The sequence below is a fragment of the Octopus bimaculoides genome, chromosome 27 (assembly GCF_046866305.1).
Source record: "Octopus bimaculoides isolate indiv1 chromosome 27, ASM4686630v1, whole genome shotgun sequence".
Classification (NCBI taxonomy): domain Eukaryota; kingdom Metazoa; phylum Mollusca; class Cephalopoda; order Octopoda; family Octopodidae; genus Octopus; species Octopus bimaculoides.
The window spans coordinates 492,501-504,302 of NC_142954.1; the positions used below are offsets into that span (position 1 = coordinate 492,501).

The 11,802-nt window shown below is 40.5% G+C and overlaps 1 protein-coding gene across 1 annotated transcript in view; it reads right to left on the minus strand.

Moving 5' to 3' along the window:
* The window catches only part of LOC106870513 (protein C-mannosyl-transferase DPY19L1), a 25,674-nt gene extending 16,209 nt beyond the window's left edge, over positions 1-9,465 (minus strand). The window contains exons 1-2 of the mRNA XM_089343412.1: positions 9,254-9,465; positions 1,052-1,076 (exon numbers count right to left, since the gene is read on the minus strand). Coding sequence (XP_089199538.1) covers positions 1,052-1,076; positions 9,254-9,386 — 158 coding nt within the window. The 5' untranslated portion in view covers positions 9,387-9,465. The remainder of the gene's footprint in view (positions 1-1,051; positions 1,077-9,253) is intronic.
* Between the last annotated feature and the right edge of the window lie 2,337 nt (positions 9,466-11,802).

Here is an 11,802-nt window from a genome sequence, read left to right on the forward strand (position 1 = left end):
TTAAATTTAATTTGCCTTGCCTATCTTACAGGCTTCCTTCCACACAGGCTTCCATCTACCAAATTCTTTCACAAGGTGTTTGTTGACCCAGGGCAAGAGTACAAGAAGACGCTTACCCAAAGTGCAGCCCAGTGGAAATGAACCTGAGACCACGTGGTTGCAAAGCGAGCTTCTTAACCACACATCTATGCCCGCACCTTCAAGAACTTTATTTGTAATTTTTTCTGAATTAAATTTTTGAGGATTTTGATTTTGGGGGATTTTAGTTGTCAGGATTACAAACTTTAGGGATTCTGATCTTACAGGACTATAGCACTGAGGATAGCGCCATCTGGAATTATGACCCAAATCTAATCTAAATACCTCTGAAATGATGGGATGGTCACAGCTGGAATGCTCTTTGATCCTAGTTTTGTTGTATCAGAGCTGATCCACAGATGGGGGTGGGGGGAGCAGATTAAATGCTGTCGTTGTCACGTTGACACAAGCAAAAGCTTGAAACGTGTGTTGATTGGACAGCAATATAGATCTGATGGGTGATGACAGCCACACAGTATAGAAGATCAATACTCCATGTCTAATCAATCATACTGACAATGCTGAATGTTCAATACATTCACAGGTCATGATGCAAGGCCAACAATTCAAAGAATTAATCCAACTGGTTAGGGTTAGGGTTAGGGTTAGGGTTAGGGTTAGGCTGTTTTTACACCACAGATGTGACGAAGCCGAGAGGACTAGGGTTATACAACAAATATGAGGGAGACCCTACATGGTCACATGACTTACTAGAAATAGTAACCAAATCTCCCTCAAATCACACCCTGCCATCTTAAGAAACAAAGAACAAACTAGTCAATGTAGTCTTAGCTACGTAAACAAGATTTAGCAAAAATGATCATAGCTGGGATGCTGTGGTCACCTTGGGGATTAAATATCATAAATCTACCCAATCAAGGTTGACTTGGGGTTAAACAACAACAACAAGAAGATGAATAACAAATGAAGAAATTAATAAATAAAATATCAAGCAGCAATGTAATCAACATACCTGTGTAGGACACCTGCTGTGATGGCTGTAAATGAAGCAGAACAGAAATAGAGAGAATATAAGAATGGTTAGTGAATGGAATATACAAGAGGGGTGGGGTGTGGAGGTAATTATGTGAAATTGTGCAGTAATTTGCAACAAAAAACAAAACTGTGCAGTTAATTGCAGCATGCACAAGCGATTGCATTATGTACAGGTGTATAACATTTAATAGTGGATTTATTTATGAACAGGGTGTTTAATTTAAAAGTAAGGAATCTCATTTCATGCTGACACCACCTAAAAAGCACCTGTGTGCTTTTTAGGTGGTGTCAGGGTTAGGGTGTGTGTCTGCATGCATGTATCTTTGTACCTGTTCTAATAAAATATTAGTTTCTAATTTTGGCACAAGGCCAGCAAGTTTTGGGGAGAAAATAAGTCGATTACATCGATCCAAATACTCAACTGGTACTTATTTTATCGACCCCGAAAGGATGAAAGGCGACCTTGGTGGAATTTGAACTCTGAATGTAAAGATAAATGAAAAGCTGCCAAGCATTTTGTCTGGCTTGGTAACAATTCTGCCAGCTCACCACTTTATTTTGTAATGGAATATTGGGAAATGTTAGTGAGGTCTCCAGTTTCTCAGGCAGCACCAAATGTCAGCACCAGATGTTACCAGAGAAAATATTAAAAGTGGATTAAAAATGTACCAAAATCTAGTGAAAAACAATAAATCTATAAGGCTTAATTGCTGATGTGACCTACTGGTAGTTTAGATCACCCAGAGTACTTTGGCATAGCCCTGAATCGATGAAGGCTGCTAATTCTATTGATTTGGGGGTAGTGGGTAGTAGCAGATCATTTACCAGTTTCAGTCTTTAGACTGCTCCCATGCTGGAGCACTGGCTTCATGTGGTTACTGGAACAAATCAACCCCTAATACTTTAACCCTTTAGCATTTAAACTGGCCATATCCAGCAAGATGTTCTATCTGTTTTTTTTTTTGTTCAAACTAACCAGATCTAGCCTTTCACACATACCCGACAATGTCACTATGAAAATGAATAATCACATTATTGAAATCTTGAAGCTATGAGATAATCCATCATTAATTCCAAACAATGTGAATGGATAAGCATTACATTTGACAGAATAATTTGAACACTAAAGGGGACAAACACAAAGGCATACACACACACACACACATGACGGGCTTGGTGCTATGATAGAAGACACAAAGAAATAATTTTAAATTTACTAAGAAAGGACTTCATGGCTGTGTGGTAAGAAGTTTGCTTCCCAACCACATGGTTCTGGGTTCAGTCCCACAGTGTGACACCTTGGGCAAGTGTCTTCTACTATAGCCTCAGGCTGACCAAAGCCTTGTGAACGGATTTGGTAGACAGAAACTGAAAGAAGCCCGTTGTGTGTGTGTGTGTGTGTGTGTGTGTTTGTCCGCCACCACCACTTGACAACCAGTGTTGGTGTGTTTACATCCCAATAACTTAGTGGTTCAGAAAAAGAGTCCGACAGAATATGTAGAAGAGAGAGAAAGAGGGAACGAAAGAGGGAAGCAGTGAGTTAGAGAAGATAATAGACAATTAAGCTAATTAGATGTCATAGATTTTCATTTCACTTTTGTTGTCATCATCATCATCATCATACAAATTTAATTGATTTAACACACTGCTAAAAAAAATACTCTGTAAAATAGTTAAATAGAAGTAACAAAACAACATCAACCCAAGGAGGGGAAACAGTGCTGACTGACTTAACAGGTAATCATCATCATCGCCACTGCCACCACCACCACCACCACCACCACCACCATCATCCTCAAACAACTATCTTTATTGTTCCGTATTTCTCTTCAACCTTCTACCATTTCGATGAGGGTGGTTTGTTGGAGAAAGATATGGCAGTGGACAGGTGGGGAGATAAGAGACAGTCAGGTGGGTTCGGCAGATTTATAGAAGAAAGACAGAGCAAACGAAACGGTGTGATGTTATGGTGTTCATGCTTTTCTGTAAGCCGTTGGCAATGTAAATTATTTGAAAGGATTGTCAATGGGAATCGAAATGAAAGTAAGAATGCAGAAGAGAAGGGAAAAAAGCCAGGAAATGGCAAAAAAAATTCAGATCAAGAATTCCGTGGATGGTTCTGGTGAATTCCATGGAGATAAACAAAACGGTCACTGTGGGAGAGAGGGGTGGGGTGGGGTGGGAGGGAGAGAGAGACAGACAGACAGAGAGAGACAGACAGAAACAAAATGAGAGAAGAAGAGAGGAGAGAGAGATGGAAAAAATAGAGGGGAGGAGAGCTGGAGAGAGGGAAATAGAGAAATGGAGAGATATAAAGAGAGAGGGGAGAAGAGAAAGAAAATGGGAAGAAATGGAGAGAGAGACAGAGACAGTGAAAGAGGAGACATGGGAAGAGAGAGAGAGGAGGGGAGAGAGATGGAGAGATGGAGAAAGAGAGAGGAGAAAAGAGCTGGAGAGAGAGAGACAGATGGAGAGATAGACAGAGACAGAGAGAGAGAGAAGGAGAGGGAGAGCTGGAGAGAAAAATAGAGACAGACAGACAGACAGTGAAAGATGGAGAGAGGCTGACAGAGATGAAGAGAGAGGAGACGAGGAGAAGAGAGAGAGAGAGAGAGAGAGAGACATAGATAGTGGTAGGAGGGGTAGGCAAGTGATAGAAGAATAGAGATGATGGCTGCGATGTGAAAAGATTGGATGAAAATTGAGTAATAGTAGTAGTGGTGGTGGTGGTGGTGGTGGTAGAAAGCTGATGGAGATGCTGGTGGTGGTTAACATCGATGATGGTGATGATGATAGCAAATATGATTGGGGTGATAGTGTTGTTGTTGTTGTTGTTGTTTAGCTCCAGGTCAGCTCTGATCAGAGACATCCCACTCATGACCATCACAACTTTGATTCAGACACGTTATCTTGTCCTTGTTTCAGTTATTGGACTGCAGCCATGCTGGGGCACCACCTTGAAGGGTTTTTAGTCAAAGAAACTCCAGGACTTACTCTATTGATCCCTTGTGCTGAACTGCTAAGTTATAAAGGAGTAAACAAAGCAGCACCAGTTGTCAAGCGGTGGCAGGGGACAAACACAACACAAAGACACACACACACATATGCATACACAATATACATACATACACATCTAAAATCAAAATTGAGGGGAGTGGAACGGCAAAATGCACACTACATTTGTTTCATAAATACTGTTCACCTTTTGTTTTCTAGATCTGCCATTCACAGATTGAGCTTACCAACTTCCTACACTCGGATCCCTGGATCGCATGTGTATATATATATATATATATATATATACATACACACACACACATACATATACCACATGAAATCTTGCATGTTGCTAGTAGCAAGTTTGTAAGGATGGTGGTAGTAAGGTGGTATGTAGTAGTGGTAGTGATGGTGATGCTGGTGGTGGTGTTGGGATGATGTGGCGGAGGAAGTTGGTGATGATAAATCAGCAGGGATGGTAGAGGCAAGAAGGCAGATGGTGGTGGTGGTGGTGAGCTTGTAGACATGGGGATGGTGGGAGGTGGCAAGATGTACGTGGCAGGTTCTTGTTGGTAGGGAAAGGGTTTGAAATCCTGTGGTGGTCTCCCCTCGAAGAACATGCAAGATATATACCAATGCAGGAACCTCTATATGGCTGCTCATTCTGCTAGAAGTAGCAGCCAATTTTCTCTGAAATCACACCCTTACTGTCTTTCAGTTGTTTCAGTCATTAGAGTGTGGTCATACTGGGGCACTGCCTTGAAGAATTTTAGTTGAACAAATCAGCCCCAGCATATTTTTTGTTTATAAAGCTTGGTATATTTTCTATCAGTCTTTTTTGCTGAACTGCTAAGTTACAGGCACATGAACACACCAACACTGGTTGTCAAGCAGTGTTTTCTTCTCTTAATTTAAAACTAAGACTCTTGAAGGTGGTGCCCCAGTATGGCCACAGTCTAATGACTGAAACAAGTAAAAGGTAAAAAAAAAAAAAATCAATGGAGGTATGTGGTATTTTCACCTGCAATAAATACTCTCACTTGTCTCCTTCAGCTGAAAGCGTAACTCATCAGTCGTACATCATTTCAAACTCAGACTCTAGCGTAAATATGATGATGACATCTCAATGATTTACCTACCTCGTTCATCATCATCATGGGTTGAACAGTTTGACTGAAACCTGGTAAGCTAGGGGGCTGCACCAGGTTCCGATCTCATTTGGCAAGGTTTCTATGGCTAGATGCCCTTCCTAATGCCAGTCACTCCGAGAATGTAGTGGGTGTTTTTTACGTGCCACTGGCATGGGTGCCATTGACTTGACACCGACATTGGCCACGACTACAGCTAATAAGGAGGAAAGGTGCAGTCCTACGTAATCCCAGGTAGACCTATTCACAACAACCTTCACCTTGAGCAAGTCATTGTAGAGAGGGTGGGTAACACAAGAAAAGGACACCTTGACTAATGTGATACTGGGTTTTGTGTACATTGGAAAAAGATAGGTAGGTCACAGCTGTGCAAGGCACCAGTAAACTTGTCTGGCAACTTCAGGATTTTGAAGTCATCAGTAAATTAGTGTGGATTATAACAAATTATAAGAGACCAGTGTTTCTCAACTGGGGGTCCAAATAAGATTTTCTTGTTAAAACTAGTTATACTTCTACAATACACAAAATATTTCAATTTTAATAAATATTTAATTGGGATTATTTTTGTCTAGGTGCAGGCGTGGCTGTGTGGTAAGAAGCTTGCTTCCCAACCACATAATTCCAGGTTCAGTCCTACTGTGTGGCATCTTGGACAAATGTCGTCTACTAGCCTCAGGCTGACTAAAGCCTGGACTTGGACGATGGAAACTGAAAGAAGCCTGTTGTATATGTGTATATATATATATAGTTCAAATTTACAGAAAACAAACGATGAAGACAGGTGAGGGAACAACAAGCAGGTGTATATCTGTGTGTGTGTCTTCGTGTCTGTGTTTGTCCCCCAACCACCACTTGACAACTGGTGTTGGTGTGTTTACATCCCCATAACTTAGCAGTTCAGCCAAAGAGACCAATAGGATAAGTACCAAGTTTTTTTTAAAAAAGTCCTGGGGGTTGATTTGTTCAACAAAAACCCTTCAAGGTGGTGCCACAGCATGGCCACAGTCTAATGACTGAAAAGGTAAAACATAAAATATACATTGAATGGCTACAGAAGTTCAGTAGACCAAAATAGGAATCAAGGGGATCCCTAAGCACAAAATGGTTGAAAATTCCCTCTTCTAGATTCGTAGTTCTCAAAGTGGGCAGTGGAAAGATCCAGGGGGCTGTATTGAAGAAAAGTGGGGGTGATAATGGGGTGGGCAAAAGCAGGTGATGGATGTAAAAAGAATAAAATTGTGGGTTTGTTGGGTTAAGTTTTGTTTGTGAAAAACAGTTGGTTTGAATTTGCTGCAGAAAGTGGTCCATGATTGTGGTGGTGTGTGTGTGTGTATGGGGGGGAGACATTAGAAATGCGTCCTGGGTGCCAAGGTGGCAGCAGCCAGGAGCCACTGTTGCAGACCATCAGTATCTGGAAAGTTGGTGTTGTACCTGTAATCTCATTCAGGCTGTCTTTGATCTCACCTCTATTGGATTAGGTTCAACTGAGAGTTAATCCTTTAACACTCAGATTACTCTGTCCAATGCTTTGTATTAACCATGCATCATCTTGCAGCTTTGAGTTTTCAATGATGTGATAGCTTATTTTTGGAATGACATTGTAGGTTAGGCATGAGAGGTCAGATTTGGCCTGTTTGAACATAAAATGGTGTAGGTGTGGTTATGTAGCCATAATTTAGCAGTTCAGCAAAAGAGATTGACAGAAAAGTACTAGGCTTAAGAAATAAGTCCTGGGGTTGAATTGTTAGACTAAAACCCTTCAAGGTGGTGCTCCAGCATGGCTGCAATCAAATGACTGCAACCAGTAAAAGAGTAAAAGATTATCATGACAAGACAATATCAGCAAGGCCATTTCCAAAGACTTGAAGAAAGCTGGATATTTGAGAAGTCGGATGTCTTTCCCAATATCAATGGCAACTGGGATTGTGCACGTACACATGTACTCTATATGCATGTGTATGTGTGTGTGTGTGTGTACGTGTGTTCATTTTTTAGTCAGGAAGCAAGAAATTCAGAGTGGCAGAAATGGATCACCAGAGCCACCCACATAGATAGAAAGACAGATAGGTAGACAGATAGACAGATCTCTCGCTCTCTCTCTCTCTATGTGTGTGTGTGTATATATATATATATATATATATATATAAGTAGACTGATAGATGGATAGATTGATAGATATATACATAGACAGGTAGGTATACAAACAGAAAGATAGTTATATGTATGGGTGGATGGATGGATGGATAGATAGATAGACGGATAGACAGACAGATATGGCGTATATTCTGGGTGAGTTAGTTGGGTGCTATCTGCACACCCACTAAAGATAGCAGATTTTCAGAATATAGCTCTGTTCTTTCAGTATCCAGATATAAATCTCGTCACAATTTGTTTTCAAATCCCAAAACATCTCAAAATACACACATACACTTTCAGGAATAAAGATCAAATCGAGTGGAAGTCGCATCATATATTGGTAGAAACAGTCTCAAGTTTGTATGTTTATATTTATGCGAGAGTAAGCACCCTGCGATAACCACTACTTGATACAACCACTACTTGATACATGCATACATACTACTTGATACATACATACATAAAGAGAGAGAGAGAGAGAGAGAGAGAGAGAGAGAGAGAGAGAGAGAGAGAGGTATATTCCATAGAATTTAATTTTTAGCACTGTAATAATGTATTACAGTGTTATTAATTGAATTCTTAAAGATAGTGGATGCATTTCATGTTTATACACCAATTCACTATATATATATATATATATATATATATATATATATATACATACACATACACACATATTAATGTATGTATAATCATTCACTGACCAGGATTATAATAATTTAAAATAATTTGATAAGGAGGAAAACAAGCAGTTAATCCTCTTGTCATGCACTTGAGAAGAATGTCGCAGACACAAGAATTTCTTAATAATGGATGAGGCATAAGAAGCAGTAAATTTGTAGATTGAAAAGAAAAAGAAAAAAATGAGTTATTTTGGTGGTGATGGTGGTGGTGGTGATTTGTCGAATACCAAAAAAAAAAAAACAAAGCAAAGAAAATGAAACTGTTTGACAGAAGAGATTCTTTATCTTCTGTATAAAGTTAATCCTGAAGAAAAAGGGAGGCAGGATTTAATTGATAGAGGCTGGTGCTTATATAATTCTTTTTTTTGGGGGGTGGGGTCAGTTTCTAAGCAGGCAACGCTATAAAGAAAAAATTGTGTGCAAATATTGGGTTAAAAAAAAACTTTTGGATAAAAATAGACGATGGCTGCTCCCTGAGGATAATAGACAAAAATGCAACGACGGCATGACGATTTGAACCCAGAACAGTTTAGTAACAAACTTGAAACCGTAGTTTATCGAATTCGGAGACACGAAGAGAGAGAGGGAGAGAGAGAGATGGATGGAGTAATTATTTAAAGAATTAATTATATTAAAAATCTGAACAGTCTGTCCCCATTATTTCCCTTCTCTCATAAAATCATGTTTCAGACTCCAAACCATGTGTGCGTGTATACACACACATGTACATACATACGTGCACACACACACATTGAAAGATGGTAGATGCCCGTGGTTTGTTTGCAGCTCGGGTGCAAGTTGGGACTAAATTAACCCCGGCTGGGTCAACAGTGCAAGGAGTCTGCTGATCAAGGATTCGAAACATCACCAGAACCCCAAGAAACATCATCGATGATGCATCTCAGAGCATCGGCGAGATCTATCATGAAACACACAAACACACACACACACGTGTGTGATGTTCTTGTTTAACCCCACGTCAGCCAGAATCGAACAGACTAATAACCAAAGCTATTTCAGCAGTGATATCAACCCATGTTATTTATTTAGGACTACGCTCTCCATTGCATCTTAGCATTTTTGAAGACGGAAGAGTTGGCTGCTATTTCTAGCGTGTTGAACGATCACGTAGTTTCCCCAGCGATGCAAGGTGTCTGAACATGCATGCAAAAAACTAAAAGGTTTATGAAATTACAGGCGTAAATCCAAGCTCACCGATTATGAAAACAGCTATGTAATAAACCAGGTCGTTGGCAGTCGAAGATTTTCGGACTTTCTTTGATTCCAGCCGCGACGATTTGTGGTTTTGGTCAGAAGCGGCGAAACCCTTGCGTTTCTTGGCCGCCATGTTGCAACAGGCAAACAGACAGAGAGAAAGATTGAGTGATATAGAGAGAGAGTGAGAGAACGAGTGAGAGGGAGATAATGAGAGAGAAAGGGAGAAAGAAAGACGGAGGGAGATAGAGAAAGAGCGAGAGAACGAATGAGAGGGAGATAATGAGAGAGAAGAGAAAGAAAGAGTGAGGGAGATAAGATGAAGGGGAGGAGAAAGAAGGAGATAAGAGAAAAATGGAGGGAGGGAAAAGAGAAAAGAGAAAGTGATGGAGTGAGTGAGTGAAGGCGGGAGCAAACGCGCCGGCTACTGTGGTGGCACTGGCTCTGAATGAGATTATTTTGAGAGGATGGAGAGAATACGAAAGCAAGAACAGCAGCAGTGGTTATGGAGAAAATAAGCTATATCGTGTCATCGGCTACTGTGTTGAGTGTGTGTACGAAGTGGGGGGGGGGGATTGCAACTGGCTCCGAGTTCCGCAATCGTATAGGCATCGGGACAAGGTACAGAGACAAGTAAATATTATGTGAAAGCTTTGGAGCGTAGCCATAATTTCAGTCTCGATCGAACAGACATGCACCTTTGATGAGTTGTAGTGCACCTGAGCACTATACGCAATAATTTCAGTATTATTATTATTATTATGAGAGGTATTCCACCTTAAGACACCCACAAGCTCGCTATTTCTGCACCTCAAATAGTTAAGTCTGATTTATGTTCAAACCAGAGAAACCCGATCTCTTACACCCATCCTATAATGACATGTTAAACACAAACAATCCCCTCATCGAAGTCTGAAACCTGCGGAATAAGCCACGATCAAATTCAAAACAACGTGAATACACAAGCATTTGTATTTGACAGAGTAACATGATGTTAAAGAACTATCTAGAGCGGTCTACGTTATCAAGTGTTCTTTCCATTTTTATAAGACGGTAGTATAGGATTCGAGGAAGATTTAACTGCGACTTCTAGCAGAGGAAGGCACTCTGTGGAGAGTTTTTTTTCCCTTGTGATTGCGCTTAGACATAGCAAAATCGGTTGCTGCGAAGTGTCGTGTGTTGACAAAGCTCCAAACATGCTTTGCCCTTTGTGATAAATTATAGTCACTGAAGCTAATCACTAATAACTAATATACAATATTTAACTGTCTGATTTATTTTGTTTTGATTGTGATGGTAATTAGGGGAGTCCTTCAATAAGTAAGCAACCGCACAGCAAACAAGATTCGGCTGCTATGCGTCGGTTGTGCCGGCTGGGTAACTGGCTCTGATATTGAGTGCATGCAATAAACGGAATTAACCGAAGTTCAGTCGGAGGTGAACGGCGTTGGCGTTGTTGTGGTGATTGCTGAAACAAGCTGTTTCGACTGCTACAGCGAAATGTAGTCGAAGCGACAGAAGCAAGAAACTGATAGTGCCAGATGTCATCATACTTGATATTGTTGTTGTTAGTGGTGGTGTTCAGCCCTAGGTCAGCCCTGATCGAACAGACCTATGATCAAAGACATTCCAACCGTGGACACCCCACATTTACCTCCCCCCCCCCGATATGTAGTGAAAGCAGGACTTGCATTACTTAATGTGTCATTTTCCCCTCAGAGAAAGTGGGCGTGGATGATTTGAGGGAGAGTAAGCAGCTATTTCTAGCTACTCGAGTGACCTCGTAAAGGCTTCCTTGTTAACTCGATATCGTAGCTATAGATGATGATGACATTGATGATGATGAGGTAGTAGTAGTAGTAGTAGTAGAGAGAAGTAATCTCCGTGTGAACGGCTGACACATCTGCTGGCCACGTGTAAATGTGAATGGAGACAGGAGGTGGGGGAGTAAATATTGATAAATATGTGATCGATTGGAAATATATAGATAGGTATCTAGGTAAACAGACGCATAGAAAAGGGAGAGAGGGAGAAAGAGAGAGAGAGAAGCACAGAGAGACAGATAGATAGAAGAAAGTGAGAGAGATAAATAGAGATGGGCTATTAGACAGGCGTTCAGATAAACACAGAAAGCTAAATAGATAGATTGACAGACAAATAGACGAGAGAGAGAGAGAGAGAGTCGAAATAAACAGATGAGCCTGGGGTTAAATAGTAACTGTCACGACCAGCATAAGCCAATAAGGGAGCCTCTATGTGGTCGCTTGACATGTTAGATACAACAGCCAAGCCTCTCTTTTTGAAAGTTGAGAAGATATTTCTCAATGTTAAGAGGGAAATTTTATTTTATGAAAATTTTTTTGTGTCTGTCATTCTCTTGATCACCCCTTAATCTGTTTAACTAAACTTAAGCCATTTTACCAATTTGAAGGGTCTTTGGTGTGACGTTATTCAACAGAGTGTATATCCAATGCCATAATCTTAGAAAAATGTGATATCTCCAGCATCCAAAGCACACTGATGAGAATTCAGTGCGGGTGGGTAGGAGA